The sequence below is a fragment of the Canis lupus genome, chromosome 2, assembly GCF_048164855.1.
Source record: "Canis lupus baileyi chromosome 2, mCanLup2.hap1, whole genome shotgun sequence".
Classification (NCBI taxonomy): domain Eukaryota; kingdom Metazoa; phylum Chordata; class Mammalia; order Carnivora; family Canidae; genus Canis; species Canis lupus.
Genome location: NC_132839.1, coordinates 4,889,175 through 4,912,868, shown reverse-complemented (window position 1 = coordinate 4,912,868; position 23,694 = coordinate 4,889,175). Strand labels below are relative to the sequence as shown.

At 36.0% G+C, this 23,694-nt stretch overlaps 1 protein-coding gene across 1 annotated transcript in view; it reads right to left on the bottom strand.

Moving 5' to 3' along the window:
* The window catches only part of FBXL17 (F-box and leucine rich repeat protein 17), a 495,361-nt gene that overhangs the window by 282,432 nt on the left and 189,235 nt on the right, over window positions 1–23,694 (bottom strand). The window contains 1 exon segment of the mRNA XM_072788417.1: window positions 20,961–21,091. Coding sequence (XP_072644518.1) covers window positions 20,961–21,091 — 131 coding nt within the window.

Genomic DNA, 23,694 nt, shown 5'->3' with positions numbered 1-23,694 from the left:
ACCTACCTGCTATTATTCACCCTGAAAGATTTCACCCTTTGGATTCAGAAAACTAAAATCTCAATTAGTACCCTGATGTAACATGCTGGATCATCTAAAACCTGGCAATAACATTTTTCCATAGTTTCCTTCCTAACATTTTAAGCAGTACATAAAAGATAAGAATGAGCTTTCCCCTGAGAACCTAGAAATAAGATTGTCTCCTAAATTAAACCATGAAATGAATCAAAAATAGAACAAATCAGCAATGATAATAGGCAAAATAGCTCCCAGGCCACAAGAATTTGACTTCACATCATTGCCACAATGACACCCACAGAAAGAAGATACCAGTTGGGAACAGGGTAACCATCTAATTTATTGTCCAACCGTGACATTACGAGGCAAAAGCCCAGTTGAGACATACGATCACCCTACATTACAAGAAGTTTCAATGCTACTGGAAAATAAGAATAAGGAACAGGAAAGCAAACTTTTGGCATTGCCCTTCCAAGTACCATTAAAGGGATCCTGCTTCATAAATATATCATACATTTGGTGACTCCTAATGTTTTAGCCCAAATCTACCCATACTATGTCGTTCTGTGTTTTTATATGTAACTTAAGTATGCAACTTTTCATCTACTTATGCCTTATTTCTCCTAGTACACGGTAAATGCTTTCGATCGTTGTGACAATGTCTCATGTTTCTTTTCAAACTCCACATTCCAGCATTATGTACTATAAACTGTATATAGAAATCACATGCTCACTGGCTGGTAGTAATAATAATCATTATTAGGGCTGGCAGGTATTGAATTATTAACTATGTACTCTTCTGAGTACTTTACAAGTACAAGCACATTTGAATCATACAAACACTTTATAAGTAAGTACGACTGGTATCTCAATTTTACAGATAAGAAAATAAGAGCAAGAGGCTAAGTAACATGCCCAGTGACAAGTAGGTAGGGAGTGGTAGAGGCTGGTACAAGTCCAGATTGTCTGGCTCCGGAGCGCAAGTTAACAACCACCATGCTATACTTACTACCTCTTGGTGGGAAATGCACGGTGCCTAAGAATTTATTACAGGGTTTTTTCAGCTATTTAGACCTTAAAGTCATGTTTAAATTTCCCAAAATAGTTGAGATAACATCCGTAATTGGCCTAGGTACACAGAAATGGACACTCTTCTGCAGGAATCTACACTTCTATATCGATATAATCTTCTATAGGGAACTAGACAAGATGTATAAGAAATTTAGATATGTATACATATGTATATGTAGATGCAGAAATTGTTTCAAGTATTTAACGTTAATGAGACAAAAATAAAAGTACACAAAGAAATGGGTATGAGAATGTTCATTATAGTTGTAGATAGGAATAAAACTAGGAAATAATTTAATGTCCACCAATAAGAGACTGCTTAATACAACGTGCGAAAACACTACCATGGGTCCATAAGAAATGGTGACATAGATTTATAGTTATTAAAACAAAAATAAATCCATAATATATTGTTTGGTTTTAGACAGATTGCAAAATAGTATGCATAATGAAATTCCAGAGGAGGTAGGGGGAGCACTTACACATATGTGCATATCTAAAAGATGTCCATCAAAATGTAAACAGTAGAAATGTCTGGATAGCAGGAATTCAGGTAGTTTCGTTGTTTTGAAACTATTTATGAAGAAGCTACTTGTGTATGTGTTATTTTGCCATTCAAAGGGGCATAAAGAAATACAAGAGCCTACAATCTGGAGACACTCCATTCACTCTAGGACACCAAAGGAAACAAGTGTTGGTGGCAAGTAAGTGGCTGCTAGTGAGAAAGGTGAGAAAGGAGCCAAGCAGTGGGATGCACAGCCCACGAGAGAGGAAGAAGCAGCACCCAGGCTCCCCCGGCCCTGCAAGCAAGCTGGGTAAACTGGGTAAACCCAGACCAGTTTCGAAGGGTCTCTGAACCGGTTTCAAAACTGCAAAATGAGGAGTTACACGGGGGTACTCTGAGGAGTTCTTTGCATTTCTAAGGGTTTCTGGTTAAAATTTTCTGAAAGAACAGGTAAGAAGGAACAGGACAACTTCTCTATCCCTTGCTGGTCACAAGTGGCTACTCTGCAGTTTATTAGTCTACACTTTAGTCTCTTTATACAAGATGTGCAATATCAAAGTCCAGAAAATGAGAACAGTGGAAACCCCCAAACATACTCACGCAACTTATTATTGGAAATATGACTGTTCCTCGGAGAGTGGGATGGTATGCTCTCCTAAGGAAGGAACCCACCCGAGACCTCATCATCCCAATAAAAGTTCATTCCCAAACAGTTGACAGCTCATTTATAACATTTCACTTCTATACAGATAAAAAAAAAAAAAAAAAAAAAAACTACATACGATCCATCTGACATTGTGGTATTTATATGTCTACTGACAAAAATCTAAGGAATAGTCAAGAGAGACTTTGATGTTGCATTCCACTATTATTCAGATATATCAATAATCAAATCTGGAGAGCTGCCAATAAAAACAGAATAAACATCATTAGCATTTTAATAAACCTGCAAGCCACAGGGCTGGAAAAACAGAAGGAGACAGAGCAAAGGGAAATCAGCAGGTGCAATGTCTTCCCTCCAGCGGTTTGCCCTTTGGCAGGCCACTGTGTCCTCCCTGCTCCATTTGCCAAAAATACGCGCTCCAGAGGGGCTTCTCTGTATTTTAAAACTTCTTATAGAGCCCAAGCTCTAAAGTTAAGAGGATGTATCACAGGTTTTTGTTTTGTTTTTAAATTGAGAATAAATAACCTGATCTTTAAAATACTTTAAGAATCTGCTGATCTTGTAGTTACCAGCAGCATTTTGAGTGTCATGTAGTCAGACTGTGATTTTATATGTTAACTAAATGGACCCAGACGATAGATGCAGGAAAAAGTGGTAAGAAGATGGAAAGAGAAAGAGAGAGAGAGAGAATATAGGCAATAGACGAAGACCAAGGAGCTTCTACATAGAAACCAAAATTAATTCCAAATCAAATCCTGTGACTCTTGGAATAGATCAAACTCAGAATTACACATAAACATTCAAAGTAAATATTTTTCTTAATTGTCAAGTCATTACATTCTCTCAACTGAACTAGAAGTTAGAAATTAAAAGCCCTGCTTCTTAGAATATTTTGAATTTCATTTAATCTCTCATTACCCCCGTGCGGATGATGTGAAAGTATTTTTGAAAAGTGTAACTCTTTAAAATACATTTGTATAAAAACTGCAAGTGAAAAACATTTCACAAAGGTAATGGAGCTATATATTAAGGGGTCTTATTTTATTCCAATATAAGTAGGAAACACTGTTGCTACTGTTTAAATCTCTATTTCTAAATCTGAATTACTTTGTGCATTTAACCTGAAAACAGACACATTTATGAAAATATATAATAATTACTATACGCTAGTTGTCTTATTTTCTTCAGATAATTGTAAAGTTGAGAACACTTCAGTTTAACTATACAATAAGCAATTAAATAACCTTCAAGAATCTGCTCGTGTCTTTAAAAAATTTGATTTAAGACGTCCGCTGTCAATTTGCAGGAAACCATGAGGCTACAATGGCGATAAAGCATCAGTGATAAATGGTACGACCCAAGCCACCCTTCTAATAATGAACTAATGATTCATATTCAAGGTGCTTTTGAAACATGATTAAGCCTCCAAACATTCCACTAAGGTAGGGTCTCATTACCCCAATCTTATAAAAGAGAACTTAAACAAGTTTGCCAAGGTTATACGGTAAATGACTTAATGACAAAAGTTTGGAATGTCAGCAAAATAACACAAAGGACCCCAGACTCCTAACTCCCACTTGCAAACCCTTTTCATTAGTATTGCAGAGAAGCCTTCCAGAGTAATTTATTTCTAAGTGACCTTCTCTGGTGGCCACTGGCAAGTGTTTGCCAAAATGTCACTGACCAAAAAACTCCTTACAATGCCATGTATTATAAAATGAATATGTCAAGAATCAGATGAAAATGTCATCAGTGACACTGACAACAATAAAAGAAAATATTCTACAGATTTAAGGAACGGAAGAAGATCCAAGTTGAAGGGGGAAAAAAATTACCTGAGAAAATGTCATCAGTGACTACAGCAACAGAAAAGTAAAACAGACCACAGCTTTAAATAAAAGAAGACACAAATCAAAGGGGAGAAAATTACCTGAGAATCCAATGCTCGCTAATGGATCAGAAAGGAGAAGAAAGACTCCTTTTATGGAGGCCTGTGGAAAAACTAGGTCTCGTTTAGAGATCATCCTATTGTTTCTGGAGAAAGAGGAACAGGGAGATGGAGGCAACATGTCTAAGCACCTGTGAGAGTTCTTCAGCTCTGAATCCCAAAGTCACTCATTTTCTCCTTTGCATGTCAAAATGAACGGCATAATTTGTGAATGTCATAAGTAGTCATAGCAAATTAAACAGAAATTGAACAAAAATTTCCTCCTTGTTGCCCTTAAAAGAGCAAGTCAAAAGTTGTTGATTCTGAAGCATTTGGAAGTAAGTTTCACTTGTACAAATATTACAGTCAAACAATGGTTAGATTTGGATATGCCTACCTTTTTGAAATTTATACAAATACATGATATACGTATAGGCAGATAGATATACATCATATACATTATATATATGTATATGATTTCACTGAGAAAATTACTTTTACACTAACACTTGGGAATTTTTTCTAAATGGACCTAGCTTTAAAAATTAATTAAATTAAATTCAAAAAATAAAATGGACCTAGCTTCAAATGTGATTATTGAAATCAATGACTGCAGCAAACAACTGATGATTAGAATATATTTTTTTGTATATTCTGGAATTTTCATCTCTATGTGATTCGTATTTTTAAATGAAGCTTTACTAACTAGACCCTTCAAAATAACATATTTACACGCTTTTGATTAACTGGCTGAGGATAAATTGTTTTGAAGATCAACCATAGTCCAGATTTAATCTTAGGCAGTTTGTTCTAACTAAATGCTTATGGGACACCCATCCTCCTAACGATGAAGCAAAATCAATGCTCATATGAGTGTTAAGAAAGCAGAGAGTGGCGCATGTTGGGATTTTCTTACTACCCTGAATTACCGTCCCATGTTCTCTACCATGCGTACCCCTAGGCCCATCAATGTGGTTCACTACAAATTCTAAAAGCTTTCTCAAATGCAATACGCACAGAGCTTACTTAGTGGGATGAAACAAAGTGTATAACTAACAGCGACAAGTTAATAAAGATAAATGCAACCATTCAAAGTGAACATTAGAAAAATACTGTCAATGGGGGAAAAAATCACAGGTAAAATAAATGCACATGTAGTAAGCAACAGGAGTGTTACTGTAACCTTGTCCCTTTTCCAAATGGCTATATTTTCAAAATGGGAGAGGACCAAGTGGCAGCAACATCTGTGTGGATGTCTAAGTGCCTGTCAGGGCCTGCTTGGTGATACCTCATACTCTCCTCCTCTAACAAGCTTCACTGTTATATCCTACTTGGAGATGGATGGCTGCCAAGAGCCATCATCCAAAAAAAAAAAAAAAGCTCCTCTGTAACATAATGATGTCTCCGTACTGTGAATAAACCTGTGAAAGAAAATTCTTAGAATCAAAAAGACGATGGATATCTCTTTAAAGATATAAATTACTGGACATTTCTAATTTCATTAAGACTATAATAACCAAAATATTAACTCTATGATAAATACTATATGTATTTTTGAAGATAGTTATCCCATAAATGTCTACAAATCTGCAGAAAGAAATGTTTCAGAACACAACTCTTGTCTTTCCCCTACCCCCACCCCCAAATTCATTACTCAATTTAATGAAGCCAGGGCATTGTCTTGACACATTTTGTCATCCCCTTTCCGAATAAATTGCTGCCACAAGGATATCCTGTTCCTCTAGGGGTTCCTCACCCCATTCCCCCACCCCCACCATCTTCATTCAGTTTTCTTAATCCAGTAAGGTTAACATGTTGTCACTTGGACTAAAATTGTGTCCACGTACCTCACACACAAACCACCACTCTCTACTAGAGAACTCAGTTAGTGTCTCTTTAACTCTTAAATTACATTTATAAAGCATTTTCAAAGGTTATGTCTATACCCATTAAATGAACTTGACTATTCTGAATGACTTATTTTGACTTGCTCTATTTCTTGACCGACTTGAGCAGTTGTTTTCTTTTTTCCTGTTACCTTGAACGACACGCTTATGGTCTGATTGCCACGTAATCAATCAACACACATTTACTGGGATCCCTGGGTGGCGCAGCGGTTTGGCGCCTGCCTTTGGCCCAGGGCATGATCCTGGAGACCCAGGATCGAATCCCACATCGGGCTCCTGGTGCATGGAGCCTGCTTCTCCCTCTGCCTGTGTCTCTGCCTCTCTCTCCCTCTCTCTGTGTGACTATCATAAATAAATAAAAATTAAAAAAAAATTAAAAAAAAAAAAGAAAATGAACCTTTAAAAAAAAAAAAAAAAAACACACATTTACTGAGCTTCTGGTTAGGAGCCCAGGACTGTGGAAAAGTCACAATTCCCAGATATGGTTTTAATACCTATGCTGCTATCACTGCAACATTCTAAGAAACTTATAAACCATCTGAGTGTAAGTTAGAACTAAAGACAAAAATGCAACTTCTCACTTCTCCTCGAACATCAAGTGACATTTTCTTTATATCTAGAAAATATTTTACACAGAGCTAAATATTTGTATATGTGTGATACAATAAAGCATCAATATACTAAAATATAGCACTGATTTATTGATGGAAAAGAAGAGATTAATCAAAACCGAAAATAAGAATTCAGCTTAAGTTCAAGTAAAAGGAAAACAAATGGAAATTGTATTTCCCAAATGAAACTGGTTCTCCAAATACTGTAATAAATCATGGAGGAAATGCTCCTAGGCTTTATTTAACAGGCAATAAAACCCTGAGGCAGCTCCGATTAGTATGCTGCTATGGTAAATGATAAGATGAGCAATGATATATATGTCAGAATTAACTACTACTATTAACTGGCTTATTGATGCATACTTATTTAGGTGATAGTTAAAATTAAAAATAAAAGCATTTCAAAGATGAAAAGACCCCCACTTCTATTTGTGGAATTTTTTGTGGTAGGCATTAAGTACCACTACTTCCATATGTCATAGAACCTATGTACTTATAAGACTTATTATCAGAAGACATAAATGCTGAAGGTAAAAATGTAATGGTGATTAAGCCGCAGCCACAACACCTCCTTTTTCTTAAGATTTTATTTATTCATTTAAAGGAGAGAGAGAGCATGCACACAAGCAGTGGTGAGGGGCAGAGGCAGAGAGAGGAGCAGACTCCCCACTGAGCAGGGAGCCCAATGCGGGACTCCATCCCAGGAGCCTGGGATCACGACCTGAGCTGAAGGGAGACGCTCAACCACTGAGCCCCCCGGCCCCAGCCATAACACTTCTAAGGAAGCATCTCTTCCCTTCCATTTCTCTCTATCTTAACAACTGAGTAAATAGAATATACTATTAAAACTATAATACCCCTAAAATTGTTTCTAATACAGCAGCTGACTATTGAACACGGATTTGAACTGCACAGGTCCACGTATACACGGATTTTTTTAAAATAAATACAATACAGTACTGTAAATGTATTTTCCCTTCCTTATGATTTTTTAAATAACATTTTCTTTTCTCTAGTTTACTTTATTGTAAGAAGACAGCACATAATACATACAACAATCAATTTGTGTTAACTGACTGTTCATATTATCTATAAGGCTTCCAGTCAATGGCAGCCTATTAGTAGTTATATTTGGGGAAGTCAAAGTTTATGACAATTTTCAAAGGTGCAGCGGGTTGGAGCTCCTAACCCTGCACTGTTCAAGGCTCAACCGTACATAAAATCAAGGCTTTATTACTTATGTATTTTTAAATCTATATTCACACTATTCCCTTCAGATTCAAAGCTCTTATGAGACCAGAAGAGCTGTTTTTCTCCCGTGCACTGTTTAGATGAATACTCAAGATTAAACAATAACACTGGAAACTGCAAATGGATGTTATTTTATTATGATATTTATTTAATTCAATGATATTTATTTTATTATAATGCTATTTAGCTTGCACTTATATTCAATAGACTCTATTGGTAGATTTAACTGCTTATGGCAACCAACTGTATTTTTAAACCCAGAATAAGCTGTTGGAGGCCGTCTGATAGATGGGATTGAGGTCACAAAGATCTGCATTCAATCCTGACTCTGCACTTACTAGCTGCGATTGTCAGCAAGATACTTTACCTCTGTGAGTCTCATTTTTAGTTCATCTATAAAGCAGGGTATAATGATACCTATGTCATAGAGTTAATGTGATAATTAAATAAGATAATAAATAGAACACTCTTGGCACTTTGCCTAACAATAAAATTCTCAACAAAGAGTAGCTACAAAGTCTTTATAACTGATTGCTGTGTAGCAAACTACATCAAATCTTAGTAGCTTAAAAACAAAAAAATCATCTCTTATTTGCTCACTAATCCGTGGGCCAGCAATTCGGACAAGGCTTAGCTGAGTAGTTCTGCTGGTTTCATTCACAGGATTGCAGGAGTCCAAAGGCTCCACTGAAACTCGACAGTCTAAGATGACCTTACTCATATACGACAGCTGATCCTGGCTATTAGCCAACCTTCCATCTCCATGTGGTCTCTCATCCTCAGAGAGACTGGTCTGGGCTTCTTCAGTGGGTGGCAGCTTTCCAGAAAGGCAAGAACAGAAGTCACAAGGCTTCCTGAGGCCAAAGCTTGGAAATCCCATAACAATTTCTACTACAAGCTGCTGGTCAGAGAAAGTCACAAAGCCAGCCTAGATTCAGGAGGACAGGGAAACTGGGGCCAGCTGTTGACTGGAGGATGCGCAATGTACAGGCACAGAGGCACACATTCGGGGATGGGAAAAACTTGTGGCTGTCATTTGCAATTTTCTAAAGTCGGCAAAATAGTGACAAATTTTTATAGCACCTATGCTATCTTTCAACATTAAATAATTGCAGAATTTAAGTTCTGAAGGCCAAAAAAGAAGTGCTAGCTTGAGTTTCCCCCAAACGAGAGTAACATTTGACCTGCTGCTTCAATGACAGATTTCAAAAGACGAACAACATCCAGTCCCAGTGTCTGATATGATTATGTGGGCTTCTTTGGCTGCTTTTCTGTGCCTGGATTCTCAACACTTTTCTACTGGCTTAATTCAATGAGTTTATTCCCCCCCCCCTTTTTTAAGATTTTTATTTATTCATCTGAAAGGGAGAGACAGCACAAGTGAGGAACAGGTATGGAGGGGCTGAGAGAGAAGCAGACTCCCCACAGAGCAGGGAGCCCGATGCGGGGCTCCAACACACAGCCCTGGGATCATGACCTGAGCTGAGGGCAGATGCTTAATCAACTCAGCCGCCCAGGCATCCCTCAATAAATTTATTTTCATCTGACTTAACAGTTTTACCTTCAACAAGCAGCTTTCTAATTGAAGATTCCAAAACAAATAGATCACCAAGAAATCAGGAATGAGTATGAAGTACTTCTAGAAACTATATAGTTTCTAAACAAAACAAAGAAAAATGAACCAATGGAAAAAGTATACAATATGCTTTTGTTCTTCTCCATGAAAACGATCACTAGAGAAAAATTTAGTTTTGTGATACAGTTACTTAGCGAGGCCCATAGATATATTCATACTGAATTAAGGAGAGATAAAATAAAAAGAAGTAAATTAAAGAAAATAACTTTTTATCTTTTATGAAACAAAAAAGTAGAATGCCAAAACAAAACTTGTAATCTATCTTTAATTTATTGCGTCAAATCTCATTTTAATGAATATCTTTCTTTTTTGTCACGGTCACAGAAAATCACAAAATGATAACTGCTACCAAGGCTTTCTTTAAGATGGTGTGTCTCCAAGAGATTTATCTTGAGAGCCACAGTCCTTAATACAACAAAATCTGTTTGTTTTGGAGAATTTTGCGGGGCAGGATATGCCACTGAACACACTGCATGATAAGAATTACTCCTTCTGGAAGGAGAGAGGTGAAAGAAGGAGCTGCTTGCTGTTTGACAATATGGTGAGTAGAGAAGCAGTTTGGGGAAAGGCTAATTCCCCCACTGACATTTCTACATTTTCCAATGAAGAACTGATTCCTAAACTTACCATTTTTTTGCAGTAAGAATCTGTTGTAAGACTGCTCCGTAGAGAAACAGTTGGAAACTCAAGCAGTTTTCAATTTTAGACAAATCGATGCTGCCAAAATTATAATACTCAATAACGGAAAACTTCAATAACATGAAGTGTGCCTAATCTGGTTTTTAAGGCATGTAAAAATCCTGATTATTTTATGAGAAGCCACATAAGAAGCCAAATACACATTCAGCTAGAGAAAATATCACTCGCCAGTGCCATCTTTGGTGGCGAGGTTATTTCTCCTCCCGAGTGAACAAGGCAGCCTAGGGTGTATATTGGAACTAGATAATTCTAATTGATAATGAAAGATCAAAGATGATCCCAGGCTATAGCTTCTGTATAGGTAATCTACTTCCTAATTTATTTGTACAGGAAATCCTGTAAATATCTAAAACACTCTGATTTTGCTTTAATTATTTCAAAGCGCTACACAAGTGATAGCTATACTATACAGGTTCACATGGAAGAGTTATCACTTTTGAAAAATAGTGACTATTCTAACATACTTTAATTATACTGCTTACTAATCTTAATTGCCACGATTTCAAAAGACAGTTCCAAAGTGCATCCTGAACAAACAGAAAAGCAATTAGCCTAAATTAATTGCTTTGCTGATGTGATTTGCAGTAGGTATGCTTGGTGGTTTTGAAACTCCTGCCAGTGCTTTCACAACTTGATGTTCTGATGATTTTTTAGCCTATTTTTGCACCAGAGCAATTAACCAGATAATTGTTCTAATGTGAACCTGGCCTTAATCAGTATGTTTAGGTTCACAGTAGCAATTAACCAAATATTAAACATACTTTAAAGAGCAGCACTTAAAAGTGCTACAAGAAGAGTTAAGGAAAAACTTGCGATTTTTTTCTCAGACAGCCACACTTTTCTCACCAAGAAGCAGGAAAAAAGCTGTAACTGTCTCCTCTGCCTCTTTTCAATTAACACAAGGTATCATTACATATGAAAGGCAAGTGAAGTTGCTGGCTCTTCATTCAGAAATATTCCAAAGACCCTATTACAAGGGCAAACCCAATGATTCAACATTAAAATCCTATTGATTGTTCAAAAAAGGGGGCTATGGCTTTCAGATAAATAGCATGCAATACATAAAGCAAGCTCTATCTGAATCCAGACAATGACATTAAATCCTCACCTTATTACATATCAACTCTATTCAGAAATAAATAAATTTGGAAGAAAGAGGGCATTTGAACCAATCGCCTGGATTCCAGCCAGAGTTCAAGCCAAATTTAAAAGCAGATTTATACATCCTACAAAAGCAGCATTTATAATTCTCTCACCACGCAGGTATTAAATTACTTCTCTGACCTGGGCCCTATACGAGGTGCCAGGGGCTGTGACGGGGGCAGGGGACCCGAGGCGAAGACACAAGTCCTCCTTACCAGGAGAGAAACTCAGTCACAAAACATCATGCAGCCCCAAGATGATATATGGCCCAGCCGAGTGACCGCTGTGGATCCACCATGCAGCACTTCATCACAACCACCATTATTATTTCATCTTTTCTTTAAAGAAACTCACATTCATTTTAAGGGAAATCATCAGTAGTGCAACTCTAACTGCTAATGAAACAAGTCTGCTTTTCTGACTTCAGCAAGTGAGGAATTATTTTATACCATCTTAAATTAAATATTTTATCAGTTGGGGAATAATATACGTGGAAACCCTTCTCTTTTCATGAGGCAAAGGGCTCAAGCTGCAAGTGCTCTGTCATTCTTGTCTCCACGTCTTCATGTCTTCTTTCTTAATTTCTGAAAGGACTGTCACACAGAAAACAGCCCAGGCACATATGCATCAGGTCTGCCATTTTTAATTATTACCAATCAGATTCCAGCAATTTCTCCTCTAGTTAAACATGTGTGTACCTATCTTCTAAAATACTTCTTTATGCCACAGTTCATAAAATATTTTAGGCTGAAGCAAATCTCTTGCACTAAATTAATAACTAATCACAGGAGATATTTATCATCTCCAGCCTTTTTACAGGAAAATTGTCAGATTTAATCACCTTTCTCATATTTTCACTATTTACTGGGCTTCATTTATCATACATTTAAAATTTTTGACAACAGTGAGTTATTTTAATTACCATTTCTGGTTGTGGATTAAGAAGAAGACAACTCCCAGAGGGGACTAGAGAAGGGAGGGATGGTCCTAAGTTTATCCAAGCAATCGATAGGCTATTACTATTTTTATCAATAAATGAAGATTTTTCTTCACTGATGCCAATTTTAAAACAGGTTTAAGGTTAGGAAGCCTCCAAATCCATGAGTATACCGTACTGCATTCATCATCACATAAAACACGTCCCATTTTTCCAAAAAAAAAAAAAAAAGTCCCATTTTTCCCATAAATTTGATCATGAATTCTGATTTCATACCATGTGAGACATGTTTTTTAATTCCCCAAACTAAATGATTACTATACGTTTACTCACATTTATATTCCCTGAGAAACACAAAAGCAGTAGCAGCATTTAGAATACTGCATCCAGAAAAGCTAACAACATAATTCTATAGACGCTCTGTTAATTATTATTTGCAGAAATGTTTACTTACATATTATTGCTCAATAGGAACCAGAGACAAAGCAGAAATTTAAAATTACCATTATGTGTCAGAACTACCATAAAAATTCACATTATTCTATAAGACAAAATAATGTGAAGAAGAATTAATAAGACAAATTCATCCATATCAAATACAGCTCCCATCCCATGTCCAGAATTAGAGTTAAAAATCAAAGCAAGCTGAGACATATACATCTCATATAGATATTCCTTTCAAGTGATTTTATTAGATTAAATACTCTACAATATATATCAATTAATATTTCCTTATACATGACACTTGGTTACTAGAAGAACTTAAAAAAAAAACAATGAAAAAAAAAAAGGAAAAGTTCCTTGAATTTGCACTAAAAATTTCATCTGAGGATAGACACACGAATCATTTTATTGGAGAAACTCTACCTCTTGTACAAAAGTATCATCAGCTATTTGAAAAAATCACATACACTAGGGAAACTGTACAGATTAGTTATAGCAATTATTATCTTACCAAAGGTACTGAAACCTTCAGTAAAGTTAACTTCCTTCTTTTCAACGCAGTGATGACTTAAAATATATACCCAGTATTTTCCTTTGCTCTGCAATGGTTAAATATTTGCTACAACTGACAGGGAGCATTCAGATAAAATATTTGTAAAAATAAATCTGTATCAGAAAGACAAATATCATATGATTTCACTCATGTGGAATTTAAGAAACAAAACAGGTGAACATAGGGGAAAGGAAGGAAAAATAAAATAAGATAAAAACAGAGAGGGAGGCAAACCATAAGAGACACTGAGGTCTAGAAAACACACTGAGGGTCACCGGAGGGGAGGTGGGCGAGGGGATGGGGTGACTGGGTGATGGGCATGAAGGAGGGCACATGTGTGATGAGCACTGGGTGTTATATGCAACTGATGAATCACTGACCTCTACCTCTAAAACTAATAACACACTGTATGTCAATTTGAATTCAAATTTTAAAAAATAATAAAAAAAAAATAAATGTGCATCATCATATGCTTAAATAAATACCTATTCAAAATTCAATTGTGAAATTCTTTTCAGTACCAACTATGAACCGGGCCCGGTACAAGACACAAAAAATGGGTAAGACTTTCTACTTTTCTTCAACGAACTTAGTAAGAAATGAAGAGCATTTACAAACGGGGTTGTTGGGGGAAAAGTGCCTTTCATTACAAAATTGGCTATCTTGAAAAATCTACAACTCTATGTAAGATACCCAGAACTTGTCACCTATCAGACATCCCACGGGGAAAAGAGAAGGTAACATTCTACTGATGTTTAGAATGACTACGCCTGAGCTAGGGTGACCATGTGACCTATCACCCACACCAGGACACTTCGGAGCACAGAGGGAACAGAACAGCGTAACACAAATGCTAAAATTGACGGATTTTCAAAATGACAAGAATGGACTGGAAGTGACATGAGGAAATCAGGACATTGGGTCACTCCGGGTCTGAGGCAGAGTAAAGGGCTGAGAGAACATGAGGCCTTCGTGGTCACAGCCTAGACTTTGAAGACATATTAAAATGGGCTCCAGTCTTGGTTCCACCACTACTTGTGAGCTACCTAACCTCTCTGGGCCTGAAGTTTTACACTTGAAAATGGGGTCAATTTCTTCTTCGGGGCTGTAGTAAAGATTAAGTCAAACAACGTGTGTAAACACTTAGCACAACACATGGCACAGACTGTAACAAATGACAGAGATATTGTTAGCTATATTGCTATTACCCATGGTACAAAAACCAAAAGGGAGAAAACATTATATCCTCTGACCTCTCCGGTATTAGAAGAACCAATTATGGGTTTGTTTGTTTTTTGTTTGTTTGTTTGTTTTTTTGTTTTTTTTTTTATAGTAGGCTCTATGCCCAACATAGCGCTTGAACTCACGACCTCATGGTTGAGTTGCGCGCTCCAATGACTGAGCCAGCCATATGCCCCCGGGACCCATCATAGGCTTAAAGAGAGGGTCCCTCTGTAGAAGGACAGAAAAGACATATTTTTACAGATGGTCTGAGAATCTGAATAGTAGTTACTTTAATACCACACTACTCTTCTAGGGATGGTCTTACAAATAATTGTAAATATAAAAGAGGGTGTCAAAAAATATGCCAAGCTTAAAGAGGTGTCACCAGCACAGAAAGACTCCATTCTGTCCCTATAACTCCCTCAGAACTCAATAAAATATCTCTTATTCTTTTTGCAAAAATATGAATAAATGCCATAGAAAGTATAATATTACGCCATAGATCACAAAAATAAGCTAAAATTCACTATTTCAAAAGCTCCAGCTAGGCAGGCCAGCCACATTATTAGGTATGCAGACAGACTGTTCCACCTTCTCCACAGGCAGGACAGTGCTGCTATAAACACCACCACGGAGCTGCTTCAATAGTCGGTGTTATTTTTGCCGCCTCTTTATTTCCAAGTTTTCAGACTTTTATAAGAGAAAATTGTTCAAACTCCACACTCAATACTCCAAGGTGAAAAGCATTCCTCTCCTCCAGACCACTTAAATTTAATAGAAAACAAAATATTCTCAAACTCAAATTCAACTATGCCTGCTGGATTTAATGGATAGGTTTGTCCCCCTTGGGCAATCTTTAAACCTCAGTCTCTAGGAGAATTAAGTAATATTAGGGGATTGAAATGAAATAAAATTCTAGGTCCGCTGTGACATGACATTCACAGGAAGATGGTAGATTATCCACCCAGTCCTTGAACACTTATAAATACAATATATAGCATATGTTCACAAAACAATTCTTGGAAATAAAACACAATGGGCACTCGGCAAATAGTTTATATCACCAACACCTGCTCAAATCCTCTCTGAACTTTATTTCTAAATGTCACCGTTTTTTCTTTTTTTTTATTGAATCAACGGAAATTTGAAAGAAGAAACAGAATAAACATCCAGAGAAGATCAGGGAGGTAGAGAAATCTTTATAGGAAGCCTCATTGAGTTCTACAAGAGCCAGAGCACTGTCAGCCTCCCTGGAAGGGGGGGAGGGAATGGGTCATGCTACACCTTTAACCTAAGTGCACCTAAAAGGCTCGAAAGGGCTAGCCAGGGAAGAAAAGAGAAAGAACAGTAGTAACAGTTTTCTTAATGCTGTACACAGAGGAATCACGAGTCAAACACTGAGCACTGTAAAGAAACCCACTAAATAAATAAATAAATAAATAAATAAATAAATAAATAAATAAATAAAAAGAAAGAAAGAAAAGAAAAGAAAAAAAGAAATCCACTTTGCAAGAAATAATTTTAAATCACAGCCCCGAAGTTGGAGGGAACTTTATAAACCAGTGCAGCTCTCTTTGTAATTCAGGAGGCTTTTTGGTAATTCTCATGTTTGAACACTAGGCTCAAGTGTCCATTTTGATGGCAGGGGATGAAAATAAAGTTGTTGTTGTTGTTTTTTTAGGATTTTATTTATTTATTAATGAGAGGCACAGAAAGAGAGAGAGAGAGAGAGAGATAGGCAGAGACACAGGCAGAGGGAGAAGCAGGCTCTATGCAGGGAGCCTGACGTGGGACTCGATCCCAGGTCTCCAGGATAACACCCTGGACTGAAGGCAGCGCTAAACCGCTGAGCCACCCGGGCTGCCCAGAAAATAAAGTTTTTGACTCATTTTCAGCTGAATTCTGTCTCATAACTTCCACCCATTGGCCAAAGTCCTGATGTCTGAAATAATGAAGAACTAACTTAGGCCAATTAACTATTATCTGTTAATATATCTTAATAGACTGGGTTTAAAAAGAACTATTTGGTTTGAAATAAATATCTTTTAAAAAAACCTCTACATTCTCGATTTTGATAAAGGAGAATTCAGTCTGCAGACAGACAGATAATACAAATGCGTATGTCGTGCCTGGCAGGAATGGTGGGGGACTGAATGGCCAGAGAGAACAGCCCCTTCCTCATCCTGGAAAGACTATGAGTCAGAGTTGCTGCATCTGTAGCTTCTCCAAGAGAGAGCCCAACCTCAGAACTTTTATGAGAACTATTCCAATTTTAAAGTGCTGGCAACTAGATCAACTTTTTAAATATCGTATGGGCCAAACAAAACAGCTTCATGGACGGGACTCAGCTGTAGCCAACCAGTTTGCAATCAATTGGTCTTACTGCAAAGCTTTAAGAGAAAATATCCATAGTTATTATTCTAAACACTAGTACGTATAAAATGAAATGGCAACATGTTATAAATGCTATTTTATATTTGAAAGAAACTGGGCACAATAGCCTAAGATTTAAAATTCTCCAAATTTTAGAATATCCACTGATGCAACAGCTCCCTTGACATACATATAAGATTCACACAGCAAAATTAACTCCTTAAAGAAAGTGTCCTTAGTTAGTGATAGTCAACAAGTTTAATATATTCGATTTTTTTTAACTGCGAATTCAAAGAATAAACTGCTAGCTAGGAAAGTTCGACTGGTTGGCCACATAACTTATTTTAACAACCAGCCTGGTATTTGTTATTTTGGGAACACTAGCTGATGGGTGCTAGAGAAATTTTCATTTCTCTTATATTGCTATCCTGATCCATCAGCAAGTATGGGCAACAGTTAATGAATGGATCATATATTTGATAATGAGTATACAAATCATGTGACTGAACTTTTCTCAGGACTAATGTTAAAAACTGAAAACAGGGAGATTAATTTTCTCTTGATAGCCAAATAAAAAATTTTTAAAAGCTTTTGTAAAGATCTATTAAAATCAGTTAGATTTCATTTAATTCTTCTTGGCAAAAAAGAACAAAAGAACCATTAATGTCTATCACTAAAGATGCTCAGAACCATTCAGTTTTTCACATATCAGCTTGTTACATCCAAAGCAGGCTGCCAAACATACAGAAACGATGGAGACCAAATTGGATGTGAAATAATAAAAGATTCATATCAAATACAAATAAACATTTCAATAAACTTAGAGTCAGACACAGCAGAGGAGATATAACAACCAGATGTTTTTAATTTAAGTCACTGATAGAAATAGTCAGTGTCCTCTTTTCATAAACCACTTGGATTTTATTCGTATTCAAAAGCAATGGTAAATGTCAAATGACTACTAGACCATCCTTCTGAATACAAGAAAATATCATGCTGTTTAACTCTCTAAACACAAAAAAGTGCTTTTAGAAAAACAAAGATAAAGAACCGCACGTCTTAGTCCTACACATCAATTCAAGAACCACAAAATGCTAAAAGATACCAAGAGCATGGCACTATAAAGACCTTCAATTACTACATATTTTAAAATTTTGAACTTCAAAGAAAGTTTACAGATAAGAACTTTTAAGGTCCAAGATAAACCTTATATCTAAAGATCTGATTATCAAAGTTTATCTTCACGTAAAGAATCATTTTCCAAAGCCAGCACCATTAAACATTGATCCTTTTCATATGTACAACGTATAAAACAACATCTAACGTTTCTATTATACTTTTATTATGAAAGGAAATAATGAGATTACTTTTTAAAACTAAGAGTTTTACATATAAGTGTTAGTTGTGAGTCCCAAAACTATAAAATGGAAAATTGACCTGTCAACCACCATTTGCTTTTTCTTGTTTGTCCTCACCCAGTTCCCAATGCATCGATGATAGAAAAATACATCCATCGGCAAAGCCAAAGGAAAGTTATACAAATGGTCTACGTATAATAGGAACAGTATGACCTTCCACTAAACAAAAGATGTTGAGAGGATTAAAAGAACAGGTAAAAAGTGCCTATCAATTACCTGGGTAATTAAAGTTACTTTCCTTGTATCTTTATCATTATAAGATAAATCTTTATACTTTCCTTGTATCTTTATAAGACTCACTCTTATCTCACTCATTAAGTCTTATGTCACCTAAAGAGAGAGCACCTTTAAGAAGAGGAGGCACTCAGTGCCCTACAGTCTGAAACATAGTGCCACGTATTTAGTAGGGGGTTAATAAATGCTTCCTGCTTTACTAGAGGATAATAATAATGAACAAATGTAAAACAGACGCTAATTGATAGGCTAAATGCATTAGTGCATTCAGTGCCCTCTGGATGAAAGGTGACTAACCCATCCTGGCTAAGTGCTGAAATTATAATTAAGTCTGATGGGAAGTCCTGGATTTATACCAATATAATTACAAATATTACTTAGCTTAGTGATAGAGTATGGCAAGAACAATGAGATGAGTAATTTAGATGATACTGCAAAGTGGGTTTTAATGTTTGAAACTTCTATTACAGTACACAGGATAAGTGCAAGTAGTGTAATTAAAACCTAAGAGTTTGATTTTTAAAACTCCACTGCTCAGCCTCATTAAAATGCATATTTTCTCAATTAATCCAAACTTTTCCATTAAAAACATAAAAATACACTTTCATTCCTTGCAAATAAATCTCTACAGTACATATATTTAGGATCAAATACCAAATAACCATCACAGTTAAGTAGGAAAGAAAATTACTGAAATAGCAAGAGCTTTGAATACATGGAGCCTAACAAAGGGAAGAAAAGGCAAAGTGAGGGCTGCCCACTTTCTCATTTGTAAATACTCACTTGTGACTAAATAAGCCTTTGAAGAGCTAGATTAGAAATCCCTAAATATCTCTATTTAAAGTATTCAAACCTAAGCAAAATGTTTACTTAGGAGATAACCCTTCTAATCATATATGGACTGCTTATTTACCCCCGTATTCTTTAATTACTGATTCTTCTACATATGTCAGGTACACAGAAAACTGTTGTTGAATAAAAGGCAATCGATTTTATAATCATTTTGTTGGAGAAACAAGTTTTTCTTTTTTTAATTCCACACGTTACTAAGCAGTTTATCTCAATATTGAACTGATGCAAAATACCACAGGATAATGCTTCCTTATCACTTTATCTTATGAAAAGCACTTAAAAGATCATTTTTAAATTGTCATGTAATCAACTGTAGAAGAATGTTGATTACAGAGAACTTTATTTTTAAAATTCTTAAAAATTCTCTTTAGATTTCATCGATGTATTTTACATGAGGGTTACTCAAAACCAATAAACACCTTTTATAAATGATGACCATGTGACCAGATTACAAAGCTTTTCAAGAAAAAATTTTACTAGGAAAGAGTCAAGTCAAAGGCTATCATATAATTGTAAGAGTCATGTGGGGTAAGTTAAGAAAATGTCACTAGAACTTACCCATAATTGTGAAAAATGGAGAACATATAACTTTCATTTTAAGTGCAAACAGAAATTAAAAGAGGAGGGGAAAGTATTTTGAATTTAAAGCATTCTCTGACACAAACAATAAATCACTGCCCTTATTTATGAAAAAGTCTTTTAATCTAAATAGGTTCTAATTTTAGCTGAAATAGTACTTTCTATTTTGAAAGCAAAATATTTTGAGGGGCTTATCTTTAAAAAGAAAACACTTATCCCTAAAAGTCACTGGGCAAGCATCCTGTCTCATGCCTGTGTTTCAGAACCCACCTCAGTTAATTGATAGTAGGGGAACACTTACACCAAACTTGTTTTCATTATAAAGAAATCTACTCTCAAGGATTCTTTCATCCTTTTTTCTTTTACGCAAAGAAAAATGGGTTCATCATTGTTTATAAGAAGAAAACTACCCATTTTACACATTTTTACACTATATGTTAAACTGTCCATCACATGACCTCCATTTCCAAAACAAACTATACTGATACAAAGAACAAAACGTCATGCCTGAGAAAGCGTCTGAATGCATCATGTTTGAAATGGTTTCTGAGAATCATTTTCCTTGACAAGTAGACAGCAAGTCAACCACAAAAGTCGCAAAAACATTAAAGTGACAAATAAGCAATATACCTGGATGGGTGACAAAGAAAAATTCGACAGACGGCTGTTATCACTATTTAGGCAAACATTTGAATCAAAGCACATAAAACCTTTGTCACAAATATGAGCAATGCATGGATTAAAAGTATACAGCTAGATGGTTTTCAAATCTTGAACGTATCTCTTGTAAAAGGCACGGCTACATTAAATCTTCCTTAAAATTGACATGCCTTGTCATAATGATAATTAGTATTTGGTCAGTGGAACACACATTTCCCTCTGGAAAAGTGCTTTTAAGATGTTACAATGGTTACCTGTCATTTATGATCCAGTTCAGACAGAGATTGAGAGAGCTAAGATTTTTGCACCTCTTGACAATTTCCATCACAGTTTCATTATCCAGTTCAGTGATATGACGTAGGTCCAAGCTGGAAAGATTTCGTAGCTAATGAGATAAGTAAAATGAAAGATGAGAAAGGTTAATGCTACATTCATTCTCAAAAATTGTACAGTTTATCCCAAAGGAGAGTATCACCATACAATATTTAAAATGGGCAAGTCTAATTAAATGAAATTCATTCAAATAATATTTTACATACTAAATTAGAAATGAATACAGAAATCTATTGTAAGCATATGAATGGCAATAAACATTAAAATCAAACAGATTTTATTGACATTTCATGAAAATCAAAAGTGAGCAACCTAAAAGGTGGGGGAGCCGTTAAACATATTATATTAAGTACCCATAGTTTGATAAGATTATTCTAACACTGTTCAATTTCGATATTTATTTTCATGATTATAATGCCACTTGTGTATAGGTTTTCTCACTTTTTAAAAGATGAGGTATGAATTAAGTGGTTAATTCAGAGATACTCTGGTGATATTTTACCAACATACTCAAAATTGAACTATTACAGGTGGTGTGTTTCACCACATAGAAAGCAATATAAAATCTTGTTTAAGAAGTAAAGACCACAACTATATGGTCAACTAATCTTTGACAAAGCAGGAATGAATATCCAATAGGAAAAATAAAATAGTCTCTTCAACAAATGGTGTTGGCAAAACTGACAGCGACGTGCAGAAGAATGAAACTGGACTACTTTCTTATATCATATACAAAAATAAATTCAAAATGTATGAAAGACCTAAAAATGTGAGACAGGAAACCATCAAAATCCTAAGGGAGAACACAGGCAGCAACCTCCTGGACCTCAGCTAAAGCAACTTCTTTCTAGAATAAACTATTGGGAGATCATCAAGATAAAAAACTTCTGCACAGTGAAGGAAACAATCAACAAAACCAGAAGGCAATATATGGAATGAGAAAAGATATTTGCAAATGACATATCTGACAAAGGGTTAGCATCCATAATCTATAAAGAACTTCCCGAACTCAACACCCAAAAAACAAATAATCCAGTTAAGAAATGAGCAGAAGATACAAATAGTTTTCCAGAGAAGACGTCCAGATGGCCAACAAACACACGAAAAGATGCTCAACATCACCCATCATCAGGGAAATACAAATCAAAACCATGATTAGATACTACCTCACACCTGCCTAAAATCAAAAGCACAAGAAACAACAGGTATTGGCAAAGATGTGGAGAAAGGGAAACCCTCTTACACTGCTGGTGGACTGCAAACTGGTGCAGCCACTCTGGAAAACAGTATGGAGGTTCCTCAAAAAGTTAAAAATAAAACCACCCTACAATTGCACCCAGCAATTGCACTACCTAGGTATTTACCCAAAGGACACAAAAATACTGATTCAAAGGAATATATGCAACCCGGCATTGACAGCAGCATTTTCAAAAATAGCCAAATTATGGAAAGAGCCCTAATGTCCAACAACTGATGAATGTATAAAGAAGATGTGGTGTATATATACAATGGAATCTTATTCATCCATTAAAAAGAGTGAATCTTGCCATTTGCAATGATGTGGATGGAACTAGACTGTATTATGCTAAAGTGAAGTAAGTCTGTTGGAGAAAGACAAATACCATATGACTTCACTCATATGTGGAATTTAAAAACAGATGAACATAAGGGAAGGGGGAAAAAAAGGAGAGGGAGGCAAACCATAAGGGACTCTTAACTATAGAGAACAGAGGGCTGCTGGAGGGGAGGTGGGCGGGGATGGGCTAGATGGGTGATGGGGATTCGGGAGGGCACTTGTGAGGAGCACTGGGTGTTATATGTAAGTGATGAATCACAAAATTCTCCTCCTGAAACCCATATTACACTATATGTTAACTAACTGGAATTTAAATAAAAATTTGAAAAAATATATTCTTCTCCAGGTATCACCTTCCCCATATCTCTATTTCTCTCCTTCTTCCCTGAAGCTTCCTGTCTTTCCCTGATGTTTAGTCTCCAAAGAAAATTACTAATACTGTTTACACAAAGATGGAAATTATCCTCTTCAAATAAGCTATAAATCAAATAAGCTATTTTTGCTTAATAACATGCAAAGAATTAATGTGGAAGCAAGTGGTAACCCAAGTTAACACTCCTTCTAAATATGTCTATGCCCTAATATGTTACTTATATGGCAAACCAGACTTTGCAGATGTGATCAAAGTTATGGATTCTGAGATGGAGAAATTCTTATGGATTAACAGGGTAGCCCCAATCTAATTACTGAGCTTTTATGTGCAGGCAACCTTTCCCAGCTAAAGTCAGAGAGGTATAAAGCAAGAAGTTACAAGAGACACGTGAATTCTGAAAGGGATTCAATTTGCCTTTAATGGCTTTGAGTATGGAGAAAAAGAGCAAGGAGCTAAGGGATGCAGGCATCCTCTAGAAACTGGAACAGCCCTGAGCTTAAAGCAAGAAAGAGGGACTTCAGATGTACCATCTTAAAGAACTGAATTCCAGCAAAAACTTGAAGGAGTAAGAAAACAGACTGTCCACTTGAGCTTCCAGAAGGGAACACAACTGAGTCAACACCTTGAATTTAGCCTGTTAAGACTTGTGTTGGACTTCTGACTTAAGGAACTATGGGATAATAAACTTGTGCTGTTCTAAGCTACC